At 40.7% G+C, this 27,300-nt stretch overlaps 1 protein-coding gene across 1 annotated transcript in view; it reads left to right on the forward strand.

Moving 5' to 3' along the window:
* Nucleotides 1–206: 206 nt before the first annotated feature.
* STAM (signal transducing adaptor molecule) overlaps nt 207–27,300 on the forward strand; it is a 60,827-nt gene continuing 33,733 nt past the window's right edge. The window contains exon 1 of the mRNA XM_054020614.1: nt 207–455. Coding sequence (XP_053876589.1) covers nt 416–455 — 40 coding nt within the window. The 5' untranslated portion in view covers nt 207–415. The remainder of the gene's footprint in view (nt 456–27,300) is intronic.

A 27,300-nucleotide genomic window follows, 5' to 3' on the forward strand; every position in this document is an offset into this window, starting at 1 on the left:
GTGTGTGTGTGTGTCAGTCACCGACTGTCAGGGGCATAGCTGGCCTGAGAGCGCCTGAGGGGCCTCTTCTGCTGGCTGACCCAGTGCCCCATCCAACGACCCATCCTGGGGAGATAGTGGCAATGAAAGCACCGGGTTTAACGTACAGCGGGAGGGAAGAGCCCCTCCCAGCCCTTTGTGCCTGTGCTGAAAGGAGTCTTCGGGTCAGGCATTGGAGTAGGCAACCCTATTTTTCCCAGCATGCTCTGCGATCACGGAGAGGCGGCTCCTGAGTTGTGTCCTGACAGGGAGGAGGAGCTAAGGCCGCTGCCAAGCCCCCCCCCGCCCCTCCATCGTATTCACACGCTACACACCGTACCCCGCGACCGGGAGGGGAGGGTGAGGCTGTTCCCCACCCCCAGCGCGCGGACCCGAGATGCCGCTCTTCGCCACCAACCCCTTTGACCAGGATGTGGGTAAGTGGCACCGACACAAGCGGCCCCAGCCCGGCCCCTGCTGCCAGGCAGCCCCCCCCCGCCCCCGGCCCCTGCTGTCTGGTACCCGACGCTCTCCCCGCCTGCCCCCTGGTGCGGGCCCTCCCCACTCTGCTGTCTGCCCTGTCTGTCCCCCTCCCCCCCCCCCCGCCCGGGTCTGTCACCATCAGCTCTGGTCAGTCCCTTCCCCACGCTCTGAGCTGGCCCCAGCTCTTCGCCTCAAACTTGTTTTGCCTGCCCACCCCGCGCGAGCCCCCGTTGTTCCTGGCTTTGTTGTCTGGGGGAGGGGCAGAGACAGCTGGGACCAAGGGGTAGGCATGCGGGTGGGCTGTGCTGAGCCTTGCCTACAGTGCCACTGCGCTCTCAGGGGCCGCACTCCGTCACGGAGGACAGAGACACGCACACAAAGGGGATGGAAATGCTCACTGGTCAGAGCCCTGTGGACAATGAGGAGTTGGTGTCTGCCTGACGTGATTCAAACAGCTCCTTCGGTTGGTTATTATGGGTGCCATCCGTGCATATGCTGCTGTACAGAGGCACCAAGGCCTCTGGCCTGACTAATAAAATACTTGTCACAGGGGCTGTATCGGAAGGAAACTGCAAAAAAAATCTGTGATTCTGAATGTCTTATTGAAACACACACAACGTAAAATTCCCACCTAGAGAGGCAAGCACACACAGCACAATTATCTATCTCCCCAGAGAGAGAGTGTAAGCGATGCTTTTAGAGGTAATCACTAAAGAGAAACTTTCCTCTTCAGTTATGATCTATTTTCCTCCTTATTCCATGCCTAAATGGAAGGGAGAGGAAATGTGTGCCTTTTATACTTGACCTAAATTATTCTTAGTGTCTTGATTCTGCCAAAATGTAAAGTTACATATTAATGATCTGAAGTTATTTTCTGCCTGCCCATTTGATTGTTGTGTGTAGTTGGTTTCTTATCAGCGATAAGCTTCAAATTTTTCAGTACTGTGTTACACAGAGAAGTTAACATAAAGGCGATTAATGTAATTGTCTTTAAAAGTTTGTCAGTGACCTAACTTTAAAGGTTTAAAGGTAGAGATCTCTGGTTCATCTTATTTTGATAAGCAAGTCAAGCCACTCATGATCTAAAAACCCTGTGCTATTAAAATATGAAATATGTTTCTGGGATCAAGTTTCTTCAGTACTCCTCACTTTTTGTGTTTAGGAGTTATAAACTACAAATTGATGATTCATTTAGTATATATTAGTATGACTTTAAATCCAGTGCTCCCATTAACTCTCCCATATCCCCAGACACCTGCACCATATAATTGGTCAGCTTTCTGGGAACCACAGCAAATGTTTCACAGACCACGGTTTAAGAATCTCTGCACTGGAGAATTGAATTGTTGATAACTAAATCAGTGCAATAATACCAATTATTGTGTTTAGAAAATGAGCTTGGCGGGGCACTACATACTCTCTGCAGATTTATATAGCCAATAGCCTGAAAGACCTGTTAAAAGTTCTCCCCAAGAGACCCTGGATTTTTCTGTCATGGCGCGTCCAAAGTTACCAATTTGACACTATACTGACAAAGGGTTCTTGTCCATAACTTCGTTAATATTTGCCCTTTAAAGGCCCAAATTGTCTGAAAATGATTGAAATGTATATGGAAGTGGTATTAAAGGCAGAACTGAATGGACTGAAAAACGTAGAAGTCATACACAAGAAAAAAATATTGCAAATAGCCAATTTGAGTGAAAATTATTTATGGGCAATAAAATATATGAAAGAACTAAAAATTCTTGCCCTCCTGGGATGTTTTGTGCATCAATATTTTCTACAATCATCAGTCCAACAGATAATGTGCAGTAAATTACCACGTCTGTCTTTTGATAGCAAGTATTGCCCGACCCCATAATTTGTTTTTCATGGCAATACTAACCCTTTACTGTAGGCTGGACTGTTTTGCTATTTTCCCTTAAGAGAAGTGTTTGTACGCCAGCCTCACTGTTACATTTAATGATAAATGATAAATTTAATACATTTGTTACATTTTTCTATGCAAATACCTAAAATATTACTATTTTATTTGTCAGCTAGTATATTTTTCTCAGCAACAGCACTGAGAAAAGAAAAACACAAACCTTTTTACTGGAATTCTCTTGTATATGACATTTATTTCTTAAATATTTTTAAGACTGACAACTTATCTGGACTGGTATGAACTGATGTGATTATCTATATAAATCAACATTTTATTTTCTTATTCAAATCTAGTGTTCATTTTGAACTATTTATTGCTGTTGGCACTGTAGTGCTTATTCCCTGAGTAAAATACATTTTTATTTCCCACTCTGACCGTCTGCTTTCAAAATCTCTCTTGTTGGACACATTGTCATTGCGAATGACAGGTTCAGCAGCTTTTTTGTCAATGTTCTCACACTTCTGACACTTACACAAGCCTGTGCAGGAAAACCCAACAGCAAGACAGGAATACCTCCCTGTTTGACTTTTCACATGCCTGCAACATATTATCTGGTGCTGTACTTTTGTCATCCAGGTGCTTGCTGGTAAGCTCCTTGATTTCTAAATGCCATCCGTGATCAACGGGAAAGAGCATACATCCTGTTAACAAGAGAGTGCCTCATTATAGCAGCCTCATTATTTGCCCACTTGCTCTGTTGGTGTAGAGCAGGGGTTCTCAAACTTCATTGCATTGCGATCCCCTTCTGGTAACAAAAATTACTACACGACCCGAGGAAGGGGGACCAAAGCCTGACTCCACCCAAGTCCCACTGCTCCAGGTTGGGGGGCCAAAGCCCGAGCTCCACGGGTCGGGTTTCAGCCGTGGGGCCGGGATTCAGCCGTGGGGCTGGGCTTCAGCCATGGGGCCGTAGGTCTCGGGCTTTGGCCCCAGGCAGTGGGGCTTTGGCTGGCTTCAGCCCCAGGCCCCAGCAAGTCTAAAGCCAGCCCTGGCGACCCCATTAAAGTGGGTTAACGACCCACTTTGGGGTCCTGACCCACAGTTTGAGAACTGCTGGTGTAGAGCATCACATGTTTGTGGCATGCTCTAGTCAGGCAGTGAAGATGATGCTAGGGAGCACACCTTGTGTCAGGCATTACTGACTTCCTGTGATTAAGTTTGGCCTTACAGGTGACTCACAAATTTACTTAAGCACAAGGAATCATCCAAAGCACAGGTCTTGGTGGTGATGGGGGACTTCAACTACCAAGACTACTCATAAACTTTAAGGCCAGAAGAGACCATCCTAATCATCTAGCCTGACCTCCTATGCATTGCAGGCCACAGAACGTCACCCACCCCCTCCTGTAATTGACCCATAACCTCTGGCTGAGTTACTAAAGTGCTCAAATAATGATTTAAAGACTTTGAGTTACAGAGAATCCACTTTCTACACTAGTTTAACCTGCAAGTGACCCGTACCTCATGCTGCAGAGAAAGGCAAACCTTCCCCCCTGGGTTTCTGCCAATCTGACCTGGGAGGAAATTCCTTTCCAACCCCAAATATGTCAATCAGCTAGACCCTGAACATGTGGGCAAGACCCAGCAGCCAGGCACCTGGGAAAGAATTCTCAGAGTCCTCCCCAGCTAGTGTCCCATCATTAGCTGTTGGAGATATTGCTACTAGCAGATGCAGATTGGCTGCATGCTGTTGTAGGCAGTCTCATCATACCTTCCTCTCCATAAACTTACCAAGCTCAGTCTTGAAGCCAGTTAAGTTTTTTGCCCCTACTACTCCCCTGGGAAGGCTATTCCAGAACTTCACTCCTTTGATGGTCAGAAACCATCTAATTTCAAGCCTAATGTTATTCATGGCCAGTTTATAGCCATTTGTTCTTGTTAACACTGTTGATTAACTTTAACTACTTTCCCTTCCTGGCATTTATCCCTCTCATGTATGTATACAGAACAATCCTATCTCCCCTCAACGTTCTTTTGGTCAGGCTAAACAAGCCAAGCTCTTTGAGTTTCCTCTCAAAGGTAGGTTTTCAATTCCTATGATCATCCTAATAGCCCCTTCTCTGCACCCCTTCCAAATTAAATTCATCTTTCTTAAACATGGGAGCCCAGAATTGCACATAGTATTCCCGATGAGGTCTCACCAGTGCCTTGAACAATGGAACTAACACTTCCCTGTCTTTCTACTGGAAATACCTCACATGATGTATCCTAGGATTGCATTAGCTTTTTTCACAGTTGCATCACATTAGCAGCTCATAGTCATCCTGTGATCATCCAATACACCCCGGTCTTTCTCCTTCTTTGTCACTTCTAATTGATCCCCATTTTATAGCAAAAATTCTTTTTAATCCCAAAGTGCGTGACCTTGCATTTTGCACTGTTAAATTTCATCCCATCTCTATTACTCTAGTTTTCAAAGTCATCCAGATCTTCTTGTATGATATTCCAGTCCTCCTTAATATTTGCAGTACCTCTCAACTTTGTGTAATCCACAAATTTTATTAACATACTCCACTTTAGTGCCAAAATCATTAATAAAAATGTTAAATAAGATAGGTTCCAAGACTGATCCCTGAAGAACTCTACTAGTAACCTTCATCCAGCCTGACAGTTCACCTTTCAGTATAACTTGTTGTCTCCCTTTAACCAGTTCCTTATCCACCTTTCAGTTCTCATATTAATCTCCATCTTCTCCAATTTAATAATTTCCCATGTGGAACTGTATCAAATACCTTGCTGAAATCCTGGCAGATGTCTGTTGGGAAATAATACAGCAGGGCACAGGCTATTCAATAAGTTCTTGGAATGCACTAGAGACAGGTTTTTATTACAGAAGGTGAGAATGCAACAGAGAGAAACTGTTCTAGATTTGATTCTGACAAAGAGGGAGGAACTGGTTGAAAATTTGAAGGTGGAAGGCAGCTTGGATGAAAATGATCATGAAATGATAGAGTTCATGATTATAAGAAATGGTAGGAAGGAAAACAGCAGAATAAGAACAGTAGACTTCAGGAAGGCAGGCATTAGCAAATTCAGGGAATTGGAAGGTAAGATCCCATGGGAAGCAAGTCTAAGGGAAAAAAGTGAGCAGGAGAGTTGACAGTTTTTTAAAAGATATATTAAGGGCACAAGAACCAACTATCCCAATGCGAAGAAAAGATAGAAAGTATGGTAAAAGACCATCCTGATTAATGAAGAACTCTTCAGTGTCCGGAAACTCAAAAAAGAGTCATACAAAAGAGGAAACTAGGTCAAATTACAAAGGATGAATATAAAAACAGTAACACGTGCATATAGGAAAGAAATTAGAAAGGCTAAGGACAAAAACAAAACCTCTCCCACCCCCAAAAGCAACCCCCTACCCCAAATTAAATTAGCTAGGGACATAAAGGGTAACAAGAAAACATTTTACAAATATATTAGAAGCAAGAGGAAGACCAAGGACAGAGTAGGCCCATTACTTAACAAGGAGGGAAAGATGATAAGAGAAAAGACGGCAGTGGCCAGTGTATTAAATGCCCCTTTTTTGTTTCAGTTTCCACCAAAAAGATTAGTAGTGATCGAATGACTAACATAGTGAACATCAGTGTAAATGAGTTTTGGGCTGAACCTAACTAGGGAAAGAACAGGGTAAGAATTATTTAGATAAGTTAGATATCTGCAAATCAGCAAGGCCTGATGAAAAACATTCTAGAATACTTAAGGAGCTGGCTGAAGAGATCTTTGAGCCATTAGCAATTATCTTTGAGAACTCATGGAGGATGGGAGACATACCTGAGGACTGGAAAGGGTCAAATATAGTACCTAGCTATAAAAAGCGGAATAAGGACAACCCAGGTAATTAGAGACAAGTCAGCTTAATTTTGGTACCTGGAAAGATAATGGAGCAAATAATAGGTCAATTTGTAAACACCTAGAAGAAAATAAGGTGATCAGTAACAGTCAACATGGATTTCTCAAGAACCAATCATGTCATGTCATATCCTTCTTTGACAGGGTAATGGGCCTTGTGGATATAGGGGGAAGCAGCAGATATTAGATATCTTGATTTTAGTAAGGCTTCTGATGCTCTCTCACATGACCTTCTCACAAGCAAACTAGGGAAATATAGCTTAGGCACACCTACTATGGGGGGGAGGGGGAGGAGGTAGGAGACCAGACCACTGGTTGTAAAGCTGTACTCCGAGAGTTCACAATCAAGTTGTTCACTTGGTTCACAGTCAAGTTGAAAGGGCATATCGAGGGGAGTCCCTCAGGGAGCTGTCCTGGGTCTGATTCTATTCAGTATCTTCGTCAATGATTTGGGTAATGGCATAGAGAGGTAGTTCCCAAACTTGTTCCGCCACTTGTGCAGGGAAAGCCCCTGGCGGGCCAGGCTGGTTTGTTTATCTGCTGCGTTCGCAGGTTCGGCCAATCGCGGTTCCCAGTGGCCGCGGTTTGCTGCTCCAGGCCAATGGGGTCTGTGGGAAGCGGCGTGGGTCGAGGGACATACTGGCCGCCACTACTAGCAGCTCCCATTGGCCTGGAGCAGCGAACCGCGGCCACTGGGAGCCATGATTGGCCGAACCTGCGGACGGGGCAGGTAAACAAACCGGCCTGGCCCGCCAGGGGCTTTCCCTGCACAAGCGGCGGAACAAGTTTGGGAACCACTGGCACAGAGGGTACACTAATAAAGTCTGCAGACAATACCAAGCCAAGAGGGATTGCAAGCACTTAAGAAGACAGCATTAGAATTCAAAATGATCTTGACAAACTGGAGAAATGGTCTGAAATAAATAGGATAAAATTCAATAAGGATAAAAGCAAAATACTATGCTTAGGAAGGAATAATCAATTGCATCAATACAAAATGGGAAATGGCTACTGAGGAAGGAGTACTGCAGAAAAAGGATCTAGAGCTTATAGTGAATCATAAACTAAGTATGAATCAACAATGTACTGCTGTTGCAAAAAAAAAGCAAACACCATTCTGGATATATTAGCAGGAGTGTTGTAAGCAAGACATGAGAAGTAATTCTTCCACTCTACTCAGCACTGATAAGGTTTCAGCTGGAATACTGCATCTGGTTCTGAGTACCACATTTTGGGAAGGATCTGGACAAATTGGAGAAAGTTCAGAGGCGAGAAAAAAAATTAAAGGTCTAGAAAACATGGTTTATGAGGAAAGATTGAAACACCTGTGTTTGTTTAGTCTGTAAAAGGGACAGCTGAGGGGGGACATAAGACTTCAAGTACGTAAAAGTTTGTTCTAAAGAGAGGGTGATATACTGTTCTCCTTACCCACCGAGGACAGTAAGTAAGTAATGGGCTTAAATTGCAGCAAGGGAGATTTAGGTTAGACATTAGGAAAAACCTCCTAACTGTGAGACTAGTTAACCGTCACTGACATCACTGGAAATTTTTAAGAACAAGTTAGATAAACACCTGTGAGGGATGGTCTGGAGATAATCCTTAGCCCCGCCTCAGTGCAGAGGACTGGACAAGATGACCTAATGAGGTTCCTTGCAGTCCTACATTTTTATGATTTAAACTGTTCTGATTCCCAAAGTGTGCAGTATCTCTTGATAGAATCTAAATGCTCATTTTTTGATCTGCGTGAACCTCCACCACCAACAAATTCAGGAGTACTTTAACAGAAAAGAGTACTACTCAGTGCAGACGCAAGCCGTAGTAAATCACTGTGGGAAATTCCTGTATGCGTACACAGGGTGGCTAGGCAAAGTGCATGATGCCAGAATTTAAGGAAACAAAATTCTGGACTTGTACAGCGGGGGACTCTATCCCAATGTAAAACATTTGACATTTATGTCTTTATCCTTATTAATTTTCTGAAGGACCCTAATATCAATTTTTGCTCCATTCCTGAGAGATGCAGATTCAACTCTACATTTGGTAGCTGCAAGATGGTAGTGGAGTGTGGTTTTTGGGAGATTGAAAGCAAGATGGTGATATCCGACTTACCCTGACAGTTTAGTTACTAGTGCAGCAACTATATCAATGTGCTGCATTTTGCATAATAGATGGATGTAAAAGTGAGGTCCTTAGTGAACAATAGAGTGAGGAGCCAGGAGTTTGGACAAGGTGTTGCACTTGAGGTTGCTAACTTAAATTAGCATAGCATACTAGTGTGCTTGCTGCCCAAACTACAACTGCTCTTTGCTGTAATGTATGTTGCTAGAGAAATTTCATGTTGTTTTGGTGGTTTTATGGCAAGGAGTTCTGAGAGGCTTTTTTTATACGTGTGGTGGTGGATTTTACTATTGATGATCTCAGGCATTTATTTTTTATCATGATTATGTAATGACTTGTATTAGTTATGGGGAGTAAGTTTATGGATGAGTGAATTAATGATTTATTGACATTAAACAGTATGCTTGAAGTGTTAATTGTCCTTTTTCCAGAGTCTGATTTATAAACAAACGTTCAGACCAGCTGCAGTTGCAAATCTAGGTAATATATTCTCAATAAAAAGGCCAACAGAGTGTTGTACTGTTTTACAAAGTACACTCATTGGGAAGTCATCCAGAAGTGAGTGTCTATCTGTCTAGTTTTAGCTGGTAAGTTTTTGAATCTCCATTCAGGAATTATAGCATTTCATCCTCCCCAGCTGCTTTCCCTTACTTTGTAGTGCTCTTTCTAGTTCCCACAATGAAAGATCCATCTTCATTCCTCTACCAAAGATTAATAACGGTAGAGAAAGTGAACAGCATCAGACTGTAAGCTTCATCACACTGAAAGATTTGTTGAAAATCATTGGCACATGGATGCATCAACAACTCGAGACAAGAATTAGCAGAAGTTGGTTTGGTTTCCACTCAAGAATAGGCACAAGGAAGGCAGTTTTGCCCTGAGGATCATATATGAGTGTGCGATAGAAATGTAAAGGGAAATGTGTATGTGCATTATAGATTTTGAGTAGGCATTTGATAAAACATATTTTTAAAGAATGTAATATTGATTTCCAAGATCTACAGTTAATAAAAAGCCAGACAGAAAGCAGCGGTCTGAACAAACTGAAATATCCGAGTATTGCAGCATCAATAAATTTGTACACCAGCATTGCATCCAATCTTCATAACTATTCAGCATATGTGTATATGGTAGGTATAATCAAGGAAAGCTTAGAAGATGCCAAGGGGCAAACAGGTTAATGGTGTATACATCAACAACATGAGATACACCGATGACCTAGTTTGCATAACTTTGAGTAGGGAAGAACTTCAGAAAATGCTTATTGCTGTGAATAATGCCAACAAGAAATGTGACATGACGATCAATGTTAGGAAGATAAGAAGTATGACAATAAGTAAACACAGCAGTGTACAAGGTAGGTAGCACCTAGATCTCGTGGTCAGGTGGTGAAACAACTATATAGTTCTTCCTATTTAGGGAGTTTAAATAACATTGGATGAAAGATACGTGAAGAAATCAAGAGAAGGATATAGCTTGCAGAAAATACATTCAACAACTTTCGAAGGCTTCTGTGAAGTTGAAAGAAGAATGCTCAAATTAGCTGGACAACCAAAAGTATGAATGATGAGGTGATGAGAAGGATGAATTTAAAAAAGAGCGCAATTACTTGAGACCCTAAGTAGAGAATAACATCTTTCTGTGGACACACTAGTCACCAATCACAGAGTGACTCGATTCCACCACTCATACTATCAGGCATTTCACAGGCAAAGCAGGAAAAGGAAGGAGGAGAGCCGCTACGTCGGACACATCACCAGATGGATTGGTATCCACAGGAGAGTGGAAATTTTACACCTCTGTTGCAACTGCAAAAGATGATGTGGTGGTTGACAACCTCCATTTCAGAGATGTCATTTGAAGGTATATTGGGAGGGATGGAGTGCATGGGACATGGATGAGGGAGCTGGAGAGTAGGAGAGAGTAGGATCCAGTAAGTAGTAGTGTATTATGATTACCAGTATTTGTAGGCATAGGAATGTGCTCTCAACTTGATTCTTTTGTCCGTTGAAATTTTAAAATTATAACTTTTTTTTTCCTTTCTTTCTTGTTCAGAAATAGTGCTACATTGGCTCCCTGTTCTTCTGCCTGAACCAGTCCAGTATTTGAATCTTGCCCCTTAATTTGTGCTTCTTATACTCAGTGTTCCCTCTAATTTTTTCCACCCATGTGTGGAATACATTTTGTTATGTGCATCAAGGTAAAGTGCGGATGTGTGCCACCAGTAGAAACGAAAAACCTAGATTTAATATATATTTTTAAAAAGTTAAGAATAGGGATAATTACTCCAGCCAGGGCACGTTAGGCAGTTTAGAACTCACTACTCAAAGACTTAAATTTAAATGTAAGAGAGAAGTAAAACTTATGAAATGCATAGACCAGTAAAAAACTAAAATAAAACACTTTAAAAGAATAAAATTACATAGAATATGTGTGCATTGCAGGAAGTACCAAGAAGTAACAACAACAACAGTAGTGTGTGTGTGTGTGTGTGTGTGTGAGAGAGAGAGAGAGAGAGAGAGAGAGAGAGAGACATAGACAGCATGTGTGCTGGCTGCTGGGGAAGTTTCTGAGAGATGCCCATCCGCTGTCTCTTTAAGGTACTCAATGAAAGCTCTCCTCCTCCTGCACCATGTCCGCCCTCCCCCGCTCTGCGGAGATGGGGTACATGGGCAGGAGGGAGGGGAAGAGACTGTGTGTGTGTGTGTGTGTACACGCACGCATGCAAGAGAGAGACAGAGAATGTGTGTGCTGGCTGCTGGGGAAGTTTCTGAGAAACTGTGTGCTGTTTCTTTAAGGCACTCACTCACCTGAAGGCTCGTTCAGACCTCAGAGCTGCTGTGAGTCCTGAGCCCTGTCCCCTCTACCCTGCTCTGTGGAGATGGGGTACAGGGGCTGGGGGAGGGGAAGGGGGACACCCTGACATCAGCACCCTCCTTTCCCCCCTCCCCCGCCCCCATGCTCTGCACAGCCAGCAGGAGGGTCCTGGGAGCAGCTGCAGGAGCAACGTGGCTGCAAAGCAGCGGGGGGGTCGGGAGGAGGCCCCTGAACACACGCTGCTGGCTGGATATGCGTGGCTCTGCTAGTCAACTGCACAGCACTTGAATCTCTCCTGGGCGGCCGCCCAACCACACAGCTTTCAGGGAACACAGCTGTATGTTCAGTCCAAGTCCCTATTCATATCTTTATGTCCAGGAATAAGTTGTCATTGCTTTTTTATCTTACTGGAGTTCAGGCATGTAAGAGTTTGTCACTGCATCCTGACTGCTGGTCTCTTGTCTGTTTTGGAATGTCCTTAGTGCCGCAATGATTAATACAGTTACAGAGAAGAAATGATAGTTAATCACAGTGACAGTCCTAGAATTCAATTTTGAATTTCAGTGCTTTCTTGCAAGTCACTTACTCCATGGACTGGAGTTGGTGAAGTCATCTCATTAGAACTAGCACACAACATGGTGAATGGGTGTGCTAGATTATTGTGAAAATGGGGTAAAAAAGGGTAAAGGGATCTGTTGGTGGTCAGTGTAACTAGGTTAAATAAGGTTGTTTTGTCTCAATAAACAGGACCCTTGAAAACATTTAGTTATGGAAGGAAGGAGAAATATTATTCAAAAGGTAGGAGAGAGGCTTATACTAGAGTGTTTCATGTGGATGATACCAAAGGTCAACTGCATGAGTTTGTGGAGTTTGTTGGAAATATGTAGTGACCTATACTCTGATACCACAACTCCCACTTGCTTTACTGAAAGGTTTTTGGACATTATTATGATAGTGCCCAGTGGCAATCTGAGAATGGGACTCCATTGTGCTAGGCACTGTACAAATACAGAGAATACAGAGTAATACAGTCCTTGTCCCAAAATGTTTATACTTAAATAGACAAGATAAAGGGAAAGGAGTGTACTATATAAGTATAGTGATGGTTTCCAAACTCTTGGTTCCAAAATGTTGTCAGATCTTATCTTGGTAGCCAATAGCTTGATGATGATTTCATAACAATGGCAGTACAGGGGGATATGAGTAGCAGTGAAGAGGTAACATTGCTGTGACAGATAATGATTTGCAATCACAGAAGCAGAAGACAAACAACTTGAATTTAAAAATGACTTTGGATACTTTCTCTTTACTCCCCTACTCACCCAAGACTTCAAAATAGAGATTTATATTTACAATATCAGAGGCCTTTTTTGTGTCAAGATATCATAGTGGTTTATAGAAATGAGATATTCCCAGGTTGTCTGAGCGTCAGCAGCTGTTAAACTGAGACTAATTTAGATTAATCTAATGGCGGAACTTGAGTTGTATTGGCTGTAAGTGTTATAACTTTTTTGAAACGTGGTGGAATAAGTGAAGACATTGTTTTAAGTGAGTTTAGTGCAAATCATGTCTTCTATACACAGAACTGATGCAGCATTAGCAGCTGCCCTCCAAGCTTCTTTATGTTGCCAATGTCTCTAAATTACATTGGAGATACCACCCCCAGAGTTATGGAGGTAATTCAGTTATTAGTGCTGTGTTGACTGAGATACCATCCTTACTTTAAACTGCCCAATGTCAGAGAGTCTACTCTGAACAGCCCCAATGTGGTGTTGGCCTGTAGTTTCTACTCATCAGAATAATTTAACTGAAGATGATTCTGTATTCCATTGCCAATCCCTTGCTGTAAATATTTTTCAGGTTGGTTAGTGCTAGGAAAAAGAACTACTGTGACTTTTATTCTTAACAAGGGGTCTTTTAGAAATATTGGAGTCAAATCTGCAAGTAAGTTTGTTCTGTGCTATATTTTGTTTAGCACTTGGCCAATCTGAAACTGTTTGCTTCATAAATTTAAATTAGTTGTGGCCTTGCAACTGTGTAGTTACCCCTTTGATTTACTAATAAATGGCATTGTTGGATTCTGGAATGAGCTGGTGAGAAAAATAAGTAGTAATTATGTAACATGCTGAAGAATTTTTAGTGGTCTCAAACTATTGGGTGTAAGGGCTGGTGTAAGGGAAAATGTATAAACAACTGGCAGAACAAATATGTTGCCATAAACTTTGTAAGCCCAAACACCCAGTGTTATATTTTTGTATTATCGAGTATGTTAATCTCGTGTTATTCCAAAGTGTATATATTTCAAAAGTGTGTGTGTGTGTATTATATATATATAAAAATAAATAAATAAAAGTGTGTTTTCTTTCTCTTATGTATACAGAGAGAGTGAGATTGGTTCTTGTGAAAGCTTTCAGATAGCACTGAAAGCTCTGTTCAGAAAAATAATAGCATCGGCAAATGATGGACATCGTCTTCTTTGCATTAATCACATCAAATGGGATCTGCTCTGAGTCCTCTCCCTCCAAAGTGCTCTGTTCAGTGCCATATCCTTTATACTGCCACATGCTAACACGTGTTCCTGTATGATATCACTGCTGCTTCTGGGTTGGACTCTGCTTTTTTTCTTCCATCTTGATGTGTTGTACTTTTACCCACATGGTTGTCAGGTCTGCACTTTATCTGTCCAAACCATATGAGCCTGCACACCCTCATTTTTTTTCATTTATGGGTATTACTTGGAGCATGTCTCTAACATACATGTTCCTCATGTGGTCTTTCTTGCTTACTCCACTCATCCATCTCAGCGTTTGCATGTCTATGGAACAGATCACTTGTTCATGTTTGTTCCTTGTTGCCCATCATTCAGTGTCCTACATTAAAACTGGACAGGCCACCATTACATAGACTTTCTCTTTTAATCTTACTGATATTTTCCTGTCACATACCTCTCACTTAATTTTCTTCATTTGAGCCAGGCATTTATAATCCAAACTTTTATTTTATCTTCCAGTTTTCCAGGATTCTGGAACCAAGATACTTGAAACTTTCCATTTTTATTATTGTCTGCCCATCTCGTTTCAAAAATCATTCTTCAGTGTTCACATTATTGATCTTACATACCAAATACTCTGTTTTTCCTCTGCTTATTTTGAACCTATGTCTCTCCAACACATCTCTCCATTTATCAAGATCCTTTTCTAGACTATCTTTCTCCTACTGCATATAATGATATCATCTGCAAACAACATGCTCCAAGATGCCTTCTTCTGTATATTCCTTGTGGCGGTATCCAGGATGAGGATAAATAAGAAAGACCTCACTGCTGATCTTTGATGCACTCTTTTACCGATAGTTCATTTGTTTCACCACTAGAAGTTCTGACTGTTGACATTGTACCTACGTAGTTGGCTTGAACAAGCCACACATAAAGTTCTGGTACCATTTTTTCCTCATCCACCACCAGATGACTGCCCTTGGAACTCGATCAAAGACCTTATCCAGATGAATCGGCACCAAGTTAATCTTTTTTCCTTTTCTTTCTAAATCTTTCCACTAGCTGCCTCAGTGCAAAACCAGCATCTATTGTTGACCTTCCTAGCATGAATCCATATTGTTTTGCGCTAATATGTACTTCACTTCTTAATGTCTTATCAATGACTCTGTCCCCCAGTTTCATTGTATAACTCACCAGTTTTATATCTCTATAATTTGTACAGTTTCCAGCACCACCTTTTCTCTTACATATTGCCATAAATATACTTTTCCTCCATGTGTTTGGTATCTTTTTCCCATCTCATGATTGAAGAGGGATGTCAGCAGATGGATGCCTTCTTTTCCAAAGTTTCTCCATGCATCTGTAGGGATTCCATCTGGGCCTAGGTCCTTTATTATTTTTAATTTCTTTTACAACATTTGCCACTTCCATCTGGTGCAATAGGCTCTACTACACCAACGTTCATTTTGAAGTCATAGATTCCAAGTCTAGAAGGGATCATTGTGATAATCCTTATACAGTCTCACCTCCTGTATAACATAGGCCATTAGAACTTCCCCCAAATACTTTCTAGGGTATATTTTTTAGAAAAAAATTCTATTTTGATTTAAAAATGGCCAGTGATAGTGGATCCACCGCAACCTTTGGTAAATTGTTCCAATGGTTAATTATTCTCACTGTTAAAATGTGTACCTTATTTCCCATCTGAATTTATCTCGTTTCAGCTTCCAGCCAAAGGATCGTGTTTATACACCTCTCTTCTAGACTGACGAGCCCATTATTAAATATTTGTTCCCCATCTAGATACTTAGACTGTAATCAAGTCACCAGTTCTTTGTTAAGCTAAATAGATTGAGCTCTTTGAGTTGATAGCTGTAAGGCATGTTTTCTAATCCTTTAATCATTCTTGTGGCTCTTCTCTGAGCCCTCTCCAGTTTATCAACAGCTTTCTTGAATTGTGAATACCAGAACTAGACATAGTATTCCAGTGGTGGTTGCACCGGTGCCAAATAGAGAGGTAAAATAACCTCTCTACTCTTATTTGGATTCCCCTGTTTATGCATTCCAGGGTTGTATTAGGTCTTTTGGCCACAGTGTCACACTGGGAGCTCATGTTCAGCTGATTATCCACCACGGCCCCCAAATCTCTCTGAGAGTTTCTGCTTTCCAGGATGGAGTCCTCCATCCTGTAAACATAACCTATATTCTTTGCTCCTAGATGTATACATTGAATTTAAGCCATATGAAAACTTGTATTGTTTGCGTGTGTGAAGTTTACCAAGCAATCCAGATTGTTCTGAATCTGCAACCAGTCCTCTTCATTATTTACCAATCCCCTGATTTTTCTGTCATCTGCAGCCTTTATGACTGATATTGTTTTCTTTCAAGTCGTTATCAATGTTAAATAGCATAGGACAAGAATAGGTCCATGAGGGACCCCACTGGAAATATACGAGCTTGTTGACTTTTGCATTTGGAGACCTAACAGTTAGCCTGTTCTTAATCCATTTAATGTGTGTCATGTTAATTTCACATTTTCCTAGTTTTTTAATCAAAATGTTGTGTGGTACTAAGTCAAATGCCTTACAGAAGTATAAGTATATTACTGTGATGGGATTCCCGGTGTGCAGCCTGGAACTTGGGTACTGCTGTGACCCCTTAACTCTCCAGCCTGGGCTGTCTCTCACAATGCTTTGCTAGTGACAAGCAGCAAACCCCATCCAGGCTCTGTTGTCACTCAGCACAACAGCACTCAGTTAGCTTGCATGAATGCGCCCAAAGCCACTTACGAATCGCCCAGAGAAAGGCACTAGCCAATTCCTCTGAGCTCCCCAACCCTACACCCCAGAGCTGTGACCAGTGTAAGTGTATTACCCAGTCCACCCCTCCCTCAATGTGGAGAGGACATGCAGTAGCCTTTGCAAACTGAGCTGAGATTTCCCAAGCATTTCAAGCAAAATACACTGTTTTAGGAAAAGTATAAAACAGATTTATTAACTACAGAAAGATTAGATTTTTAAGTGATTATAAGTGGTAGGCATAAAAGGACAATAATAGTTACCAAAGAAAATAAAAGATAAATACACCATCTAAATCTTAAACCTTATTCTATTAGGCAGTATTTAGATCAAGCAATTTTTCTTAATACACAGGCCTCTCCCTTAAGCCTGGAGCAGTCTCCTCAGTTGAAGTCAATCTTCTCAGTGTTCTTGTTGCTTCCAGTGTAGGCGGGGGGAGGAGAAAGGCAAAAGCATGATGCTACGGTACCCTATTTTATGTCCTTATTCTGTGTGCCTAGAAGACGCTTGCCCAGACATGTCCTGGTGGGCTTTGCTGAATCATTAGCTTGAGTAATCCCCCTGGCATGGTCTTGTGTAACTGAGTCATAGTGCTGAGCAGTCTCCATTGTGTGGTGCTTTTGCAATTGTCATTGAATTGTAACTCCCTTGATTACAAGTCCCCTGCTGATTAATGGTTGTTTAACACCCTCCTGGGAGTGGTTCATCACCTAGTAGTAGAGACTCTCAAACTTATAACATATTTCAGTAACAACCATATAACAAAAATCTCATAACTTTGTACACACTAATGTTGTATATATTTGGATAGAACAACAGGTTTCAGCAGATTCATGACCTTTCATAAGATACCTTTAGATATCATGCTTTGTATGAAATATCACAATCATATATGAATGATAAATATGGGGGTTATAGAGTGCTATTTTGAGGTACAGTGTGTCACAATTACATTAACAGTATTACCTTTACGAACCAAACTTTTAATCTCATCAAAAAAGGTATCAGATTATTTTGACAGGATTTATTTTCCATAAATTTGCATTGAGTTGCATTGCAGTCTTGGGTTTTCTTAATTTAAAAGCTGTTCAAAATATTTTTCCATTGATCCTTCATGCAACTATGATCAGTCAACCCCATACCAGTTTAGTCTTTGGTGGACCTCACTTCCTTTATCTTTGGTGAAAGCATAGGACAGAGTACCACTCTATACATTTCTCCCCCCCCCCCCCCCCGTCCTTTGCTCCAAGTCTTGCATAAAGTTCTTCAAAGATCTTTGCTTTTGCTTTGGCAACTAAATTCCATTTTCTTTACATCTTTGTGTTCCTCCAGGTCTCATTTGCTCCTACTCCTTTGCCAGCATTTAAACTTCTTTCTCTTTTATAACTTGTACTTCTTTGCTCCACCCATCGAGTTTCTTTTCTGAAGGAAAGGCTTTTCCTTTTTGATTGATCCATAACTTGTTTAGCACTCTCCAATACATTTGTGACCATAAAATCCCCAAATTTATCTACTCCTCCTACACGTGGTGCCGACCTCATCTTCTCTTTAGAAAACTCCCTAACATGTCCATTTAAATTGGCACCATTAATATTTTCTGGAATTTTCTGAAGAGCATGTCTTAATATTTCCCAGAAACTTGTCTTCTCATCCTCACCACAGCCAGACTGGGAAATATTTGTTAATTATATTTAGCCAGCCACATGCAAAAGACAACTGGCTCATCGTTATCCAGTTTTTGATTCTATTTACTGTCATCGTTCTTTCCTTTATTTTACTATCAAGAGCTCTGCCTATTCTGTTTCTTGAGTTGGAGGTCTCACAGTACCGTAAATTATTTTGTATCTTTCTCCAGTGTCTTTGGTCTTCTCTGCTTTACATTTTGTTTCATGGATGCATGCTATCTGTACTTTCATCCTCTTCAGCATCTCTGCCAGCTCCATTCTAAGGCCAGTTAGTGTGCCAGCATTCCTAATAGCCAGTCTGATCTTACATTTCTAGGCTAGTTTCTTTAACTGCATGCATCCAAAATTGTACTGTAATACTCGCCTACTTTCCTCAACATTTCGGTAGGGCACTGTGCGTCATTTCTAGAATACCTATTCATTTGAGGACTCAGTGTCAGTTTATGGAAAGTTTTTATGGACAACTGCCAGCCTGATGCCAACTCTCTCTTCCTTTTTCAACCAGCCTTGGGACTGGCTATTGTGGAGTCGGTATGGGAAAGTGGTGGTATGCTTCAACATCTAGAGGGACAACCTAGGGAGGCAGGACTACCCTCTTACCACACCCCTGTTGAAACTGTTTTTTGTGATATGGACATCTGTTGACTTTGGGTTGATCTCATTTCACATTGACAACCAAGATAAACATAGATCTGGGCTGATTTTTGAGCCAATAATCTAGAGGTGAATTAATTCTCCATACGTGGTCTGACTTTTAGTCACAGTCATATATCTGCTAATGCAGGCAGTACTTCTCAGGAACAAGAGCTCTGATACGTGATTTTCTCACTGAAAACTAAAATGCAGAATATAACTAGGAGGGAGGATGGAGAGAGGGAATTGAGGGGTTTCTGCAGTCTTGTGGCCCCCTGAAACCATTGCTATGAATCCTTTAATTCTCTTACTGTGTAGTTTGCAACTACTAAAACTTGATTCCAGATTGTTACTGTTGTCAAAGTTGTCAGCACATGTGCTTTTCACTCATTGGGAAGTAAACAACCCATTGCCATGCTGAAGTCTGCTCTTTTATTTAATTGGCATGGAGATGGGTGGGATGGGAGGAATCAAATTTTGCCACACACAAAAAAAGAAAAAATGCAATTGTTTTGTGAAGAGATGTTTATTGAAGATTCTGAGTATTAAAAACAATAGCAAGCAAGAGGCAACTACTCATGCCCATTTTTATTACATATGTTTACTTCTAATTTCTCTCCCTATTTATCTGTTTTCTTCACCCCCCAATGTGTTTGTAAGGAATCTTCCACCATGGTATTTGAACGCTGTACAATAATTAAACAGCGTTGTATCTCCCCACAAACAGGCTACACTCTGTGCCCTTCCACTTGCCACATTTTTGGGATTTCCAGGTTGGATGCTGATGTGTTTCTGTGACTGTGGTAACACTAATAACAGTTCAGTTCACTTCACAATGGCCATGTGGGGAGTGAACTGCATGCTTATGGTATCCAGACAGGATCAATGGTAGGTGGGGAAAAGAGCAGCACATCTCAATTTGAATAAATGGGACAGGTGCCTGAATGGAAAAAGAAAAATCTCATAAAAATCAAATTAAATATCATAACTTGATTATGGCATGACTAAACAATTTGTTACCTTACCATCTTTAATATATAGTTATTGCACTGTTTACAACTGATTAATCACTTATAATTACTAGAATATAACGGTTATCGGTCTGCATTTTTGTGTCATGTCTGTACAGATCTACTCACTGACACATCACTAGTATGTATTTTTCTCTCATAAATGCTCTTGATCAATTTACTCATTCCAGGATATACTATGTATCTCTAAGGATTGGCTTTTTAATACTGTGGTTCGAACTTAATTATCCAAAATAAAAGTATTGATCCCAGCATCTGGTAATTACATTGAAGATTCTCTAGATTATCAGAAACCTGTCTCCCATGACATTTGGGTAATCAAGTTTGTACTCTGTGTTTTAGAAGTATTGTAACAGGTTTTATTTGCACTATGCATAAAAATGAAATGCCTTTATGTGCATGTTGAGCTTGGAGGTATCTGGTAATGATTAAATCATACTTCTGAGTGAGGTGTTTTGATGCTTCACATTTGAGTGGTTTTAGGTTTTACATGTTTCAGATTTATTTTTTGTATATGTTGGCCCTCAGAAGGTTTGAAAACACCTGTCCAGTGTATAGGACATTGGTGCCTCTACTTTCTTCAGGATGTAATTATATGCGTAAGATCCTGGATGGAGAGGTTTTGTGTGTTTTTTTTTTTTTTTTTTTTTTATCTTGGGTATGTTTAGCAGTGTGTTTGGGGAAGCTGGTGGTGATGTAAAGAGTAGGTTTAAATTGTCTATCCCTTTTGCTTTTCTGAAATTTTCCATGGTTGGTTAGCCTTAATATTGAGGATTATGGAGTATATAATGGGAGTGTTAGTATATATTAGTGTTTTTCAGAAGGATAAAAATACTAAACAAATAGCCTGAAGAGTTGGCAGTCCAAAGACTCAATGATTTCTTTAACTGTGTGCAGATTTTTTTCACTAATAAGCTTAAGGGTGCCAAGTAGTTTTGGAAAAATGACTTTAAGGAGATGAGGGAGGATGTTTGGCACATGTTAATTAGGAGACTTCTAAAGAAGTAACAAAGTTGGGGAATGGTAAAAGTCAGAACAAGGAGGAGAGAAGTTTGGGAAGACCATAGGGTGTATGAACAGTTAATAAGGGCAATTGTATAGTGCTTTGAACATGGGGAGAATCCTAAATTGTATAAGGAAGAAGAGTTAAATATGCAAGAAGGGAGGAAATGGTGGTATGGGAGCAGTGTGGAGGAGAATGATACACAGACTGAGAGTCTCATTTCTCATTTGTAAAAGAGATAACGATACAAGTATTTGTCGTGTTTGCAGTTTCAAGATAGTGGTAATATGCATATCTCCAATATGTACAGAGTGCATCTAATAACTCAGGGGTGGGCAAACTTTTTGGCCTGAGGGCCACATCTCGGTGTGGAAATGGTATGGCGGGCTGCCTGGGGCGCGGATTGGAGTGCATAGGGGGAATGAGGACTCTGGCTAGGGGTGCAGACTCTGGGGTGCGGCTGGGTATGAGGGGCTTGAGGTGCAGGAGGGTGCTCTGGGGTGGGATCTAAGGGTTTGGAGGACAATCAGGGCTGGGGCAGGTGGTTGGGGCGTGGGGGTCAGGGGTGCAGGATCTGGGCAGCCCTTACCTGAAGTGGCTCCTGGAAACTGTGGCCTGTCCCCCGTCCAGCTCTCACGCGGGGGCAGGGTTACACTGCTTTGCATGCTGCCCCGTCTGCAGTCACTGCCCGCAGCTCCCATTGGCCGCGGTTCCTGGCCAATGGGAGCTGCGGAGCTGGCACTTGAGGTGGGGGCAGCGTGCGGCGCCCCCTGCCTGCCCCTGATTCTGGGAGCCCCGCGGAGCTGTTACACGCGCGGAGCGGAGCAAGGCAAGCCCGCGACCCCGCTCCCCGGCTGGAGCACCGGAGTGGGGAAAGCTTCCGACCCCGCTTGCTGTCGGGAGCTTGAGGGTCAGATTAAAAGGTCCGATGGGCCGGATGTGGCCCGTGGGCCGTAGTTTGCCCACCCCTGTAATAACTGGTTGAATTAAGTGATGGAGGCATGTTTATGGTACAGTCTTTATAATCCTTTGAATTAGTTCCAAATGTAAGAGAGATGCTGGCAAGCTAGGATTCATTTATATCAGTTACCTCATGTTAGGATGCCACATTTTATATTTGTAACATTGGCATTAGGTATTGAAGGAGATGGTATGTTTTCTTCTTTTGTTGGCAGGAATAATGGAAATCTGCAGGAAATTTCTGGAGTGGGTTTGTATATTTCTGACAGGAATCAAATCTTTTCTCTGAGGACATAGACTAGATTACTTTTCCTAAAAGCATATATAAAGGGAGACGGTCAACTTGAAATCTCAGTGATAAAAATTAGATACTAAACTTGTCCTTGTATGTTCCTGCCAGTTCCTTGTGTTACATTTCTCTCCCCTTTTGTTAAGATAAACAAGATTAAAAAAAATAGAGAAATGTTTTCTCTAATCTTCCAACTGTAGTAATCTTAGGCGATGTCTGTAACAGGAGCAGTTTTTTCCCCCCCCAAAGGATGATTTTTAGGTGGCTGGTATAGTTTAATAGTCTGCCAGCATTTCTTAGTTCTGGAACTTTAAAAGATTTTGGATATCAGTGTGGCACTGGCAGCCACAACTTATTAATTTTTTCCATAATTTTGTTGAATGTGTACTTTATAAGTTTGTCAACAGGCCTACAAGACATGTACAATAAGTTTCTGTGATGCTGTCTGAGACAACACAGACCTTGGGTCCCTTCTCCTTACTTGATATGACGGGCACAAAGATGATCAGTTGCCATCCAGGATTTTTCTATATTCTCTTCAATTCCCATTTGATTCTTGCCTCATGGAGTGCAGCATGCATAAAAGTGACTTCCACAGCCACATCTCACACTATTTTGTTTCTCCTTAGAATATTCTATATGAGAGCATTAAACAGCCCAAGAAGGCTAAATTAAAAGAGGTGGTGACTGGGTGGATTTGATTTAAATCATGATTTAAATCACTAGTCAGGAAGACTCGATTTTAATCATGGACTTCTACATAAAAGTGCATTCTTGTTGGTTGTTATAACCTGAATACATATTCTTCACAACTCAGAGATAGATGCAGGTGTCATTTTTAGAATGTACACACTATACATTTTTAAAGTGATTTATTTTGAAAACTTTTCAGATTAGTTTTATAGCTATATCAGAAAATTAATGATTGTTTGGTTATTTCATTTACGAAAGGGAATTGAAGTAGATATTTATGAAGTCATTGGGAGGTGAACTATGTCAATTCAACAGGTTAATCATTAATATTTGGAGGATTTTTTTGCCATGCTGTATTAGGAGGAGAACATTACCAGACAGACATTTAAATTGTTTTATTTAACTAAAACAACAATGTTATGTATTCTGGATTTTTTTCTTCAACTGCAAACATATAATATTTTAACAAAACAAGCATTTGAATTTTTGAATTTAGTTAAACATTCATGTTTTTTAAAATCAAGTTTGTTTTTGTTAAAATTGTTTTTAACAAAAATAGTTAAAATGAAATATTAAAAAACCCACAAAAATTAAATTGACTTTGTCAGCCAGGTCAACACCAGAAACTTAAAATATTGGCTTCTGCAGCTAACTCAGTTGTATTCACCTTCATTTTCCTGTTCATAATCTGGAAAAGAAAAACAAGCTTTCCTGCTTTTTCAGGTCTCAAACAATTTCTCAATTTGAAATGAATTAGTCCAAAGGAAGAAAATATTCTTTCTACACCGGCAGAATCTACTACTGTTAAAAGTGAGATTATCACTTCAACAGTCTCTGAATCCAAGTGCTTAAATGACTTCCACCAGTTCACTGTTTTGACTTTCTTTAAAACATCATCAGCAAACATATATTTCTTGAATGGTTCACCCTTAGCTCTGAAGTTTATTATAGTTGGTATTATAGAGGGATGATTGCTGGATGTGCATGTCATAGCCGACTCCTTTTCTTCAGCAGTGAAGGTTTGACCCTGGTACTGAGTATTGAGAAGATTTGCAAGAAAATGAGCTGGAGATAGGGCTTGTCCCATTCATTTTTTTTAATGCTTGTAATTTAACTCTGTCATTGCATATTTCATTTTTTAAGCTCTCACTCAGTTTCTTCCAAATTTCAACAGAGTCAGCAATAAAACAGCTATTTCCCTGCATTTTGTTCAAGGCTACAGAAATAGGCTTCAGGGTACTCAGCATGTGTTCAACATTTCTCTTTAGCCCAATGTTGAGAACTTTGGCTGTGACAGTGCCATCTAGTTTTTTCGCGATTTTGTTCACAAACTGTCATCAGATTAGGCCAATTCTTGATATAGTGCTCAAAACAGTCCACTACTGATTTCCATCGCATGTCTTGTGGGAGAGTTAACTTGGTTCCTCCCACTTTTTTCAGAGCAGCTGCTGCAAAGTGGTTGTTACAGAAGTATTTTGCAATTTTAACAACATTAGCCTTTATTTCTGGAACACTGAAGTCTTTGGCTAGGAGGTGCATCAAATGAGCACTGCAACTGTATATTATTAGCTTCGGACTTTCTTCACTCTCTTCTAAATTTCTTCTCATCTTGGATACATTCGCAGCATTGTCTGTGACCAAGCTGCGTACTAGACATTTGAATTGTTTTTCAGTTTGTTATAGCTTTTACTGCTACTTCTTTTTAGTATTCTGCTTTATAATTGTGTTGATATATCAATTGTTTCTGTAAGGAAGACATTCCCTTCTGTTGTCACACAAGCACATCCAACAGGATCATTGTGGACATTGCTCGTCCACCCATCAAGACTAAGGTTAACAATTTTACCCTCTAGACCTTTTGCTCACTGCTCAGTTTCTCTTTCATACACTTTATTCTGCAATTTGCCTGCGACATCTGCTCTGTTGGGTGGACTGTATCCTGGTCTTAATGACTGAACCATGTTAATGAAGCGTGGGTTCTCAATCATACGGAAAGGAGAGTTTATTGCATAAACAAACCGGGCAATTTTTTCATCAATTACCTCTTTTTGTAATCTGCTGGTTCTTATCATAAACTTATCTATGGTTGTTTTTGGATGATGGAGGGTTGTTTGTTTTTTTTGTTTTGTTTTGTTTTTTTTTGCTACAGGTGATATACTGTGGCTATGTGACATACATGATATGACTGAAACACTATCATTGGCAGATAACTCTTAAACTATAGAAAATGATGGTGATCTTGAAGGTGTATAGTCTTCAGAATCCTGTATGTTGAGGATGAATTCTCCTAAACAAAATAAGTCAATGCAGTTATTTAATTATTATTACCATACTGCTCATTAAGTATTACACATTGCATTCACTGACACTCATTACTACTTTAAAGGTGAAATTGTAAAAGGAAGATCTGCCTACTTCAGCTATTTATTTTTTATCACAATTGCATCTAAAATTATAGTACCATAGAGTAACTACTATATTTTTTGCTCAAACATGAGAATTCAAGAATAGTCCAGAAGGAAGACAGGCAGTCCTTAAGAAAGAAGTATGAAATAAAAAAGTTTACCAACCTGAAGATCCTGCATGTTCAGACATGTTCCTTTCATCATCTTTGACTTCAACGCAGCTTTCTCCTGAGAAGGAACACTTCTCATGATGATGTTTCATTTGGGCAACCAGGCCTTGCATTTCTTTGTTGCACTGTTTGCATTTTGCACACATGCCTGTCTTTCCCAGAGGTAGAGGAACTTCATTAAAATATTCCCAAACTGGTCTCTTTTACCGGCCTGCTGCCATTATAGGTTTTCCCTTCTAGTGAGGGAATGGTATGGTAGATCTCAAATCAATGAAGGCCTCAAGACTTCTGGAATATGCTGCTCAAACAGTTTCACTTCTGTTTCTACTGTCTGTCCCTCCCTTCTCACATTTATCTCCAGACTTCTCCTTGTCCAGATCTTTTCCACCCCCAACAATCTTCTATTCATTGAACTTTTTGAAACTATGCACTTTCAGAGAGAGGTAAGGGATTGTCTCTGTGTACACAAATTTGCAGAGGGACAATAGGGTTGAGGTCTGTTATTTCTCACCTCTCTATATTATTTTTTATTTATTTAAAAACATTTTTGCTGTTAACAAGCATGTTATCTCTGGAGACACAAATCCACAGTTTGAGAATGGAAAAACTAAGCATTTCTCATGGTATCTTCTAGACTGAGAACTGAGTCCCATTGGGTAGATAGAAAGATTAACCTAAATAATCTATACAGAAGCCTGTGGAACCCTGTAAGATTGGGTCCCTAATCCGTGAACTATTGGAACTCCTTTACAAAACTTTTCATAAACATTACATGAATATATTGTCTCATAATATAGAATTAGAATTTATAATCCCTGTTCCATGATGAGAGATCTTTGAACTATAATGTATCTTAATTAAAACTATCTTTAGATAGGCTTTCCTCAAAAAGCCTGTTATAAAAAAAATTGGATTTTTTTTTTGAACTCTGATTTTTATCCACCCTGGGTGGTGAGGGGGACCCTCAGTTGTATTTCTTGCCGTAGAGCTTTATTTGAGTGTGTTAGTTTTTTCCTTTAAGAAACTTTTGCTACTCTATCAGAGTGAGACAATAACTGGCCTGCTCAGCTTGCATGCAGGACAGAGAAACGCACTTGCAGGAATTTAGGCCCACAGCTTTGGGCTCAAAGATGGATATTCCAAATGACTTCTGGGAGATAGGAGGTTTCACTGACACAGTCTTTCTTCTCTGTATCCACTGAATTGTTAGAATGGATTTATGAGTCTTTCCCAGAAAAACTTAGCTGCCTGGCGAACTTTGCTTCCCTTCAGAAAATTATCTAGAAAGCCTCCCTGGGACCTGGGATTATTTGCTGAGGCAGCTATTAAATTAAAAGCCCAGAAATAAAGTTGGATGACGTAGGGCCAGGAATGGGGAGCCAGAAAACCCCCTCCTGGTCTACTCTTCTGTTCACAGAATTATGGAAACTGTGTCTTCCCTGAAAGCAAGCTAGGTTTTTTTTTATTTTTAGTGCCACCCAGTGGTGACATAAATTCCCTCAGGATTCAAATAGATTCCTCAATTCAGAATTAGAGGGAAAAACTCAGTTTCCTTGTTTTTCCCTTATGGTGTCGTTATCCATCTGCTGCGCATCCCAGAACATGACCAGCTGTGGGGGGGAGATGTTGATTTGTTGCCCCTGCTTGTCTGGCAGCTGAATCTGCTTCCTGATTGCTCAGCCTCTTTGTTATTCCTCTCTGCTGCAAGGGATAGATTTGTTGGTGTGGCCTAATCAGAGAGATGGATAAACTGGGAGGAAAGAGACATCTGAGCTCTTTGGCTTCTGCCTGGCTATCATGGGATTAGCAGACTTCTGTGGCTGGAAAGAGGCCACTAAAGAAATCAGCGAGGGCAGAGCTGAGGTTGGGGAGCTAAAAGTTGGGGTGACTTTCTCTTTTTAACCCATTCTTGAACCCATTTAGG

Source organism: Malaclemys terrapin, chromosome 2, assembly GCF_027887155.1.
Source record: "Malaclemys terrapin pileata isolate rMalTer1 chromosome 2, rMalTer1.hap1, whole genome shotgun sequence".
Classification (NCBI taxonomy): Eukaryota; Metazoa; Chordata; order Testudines; family Emydidae; genus Malaclemys; species Malaclemys terrapin.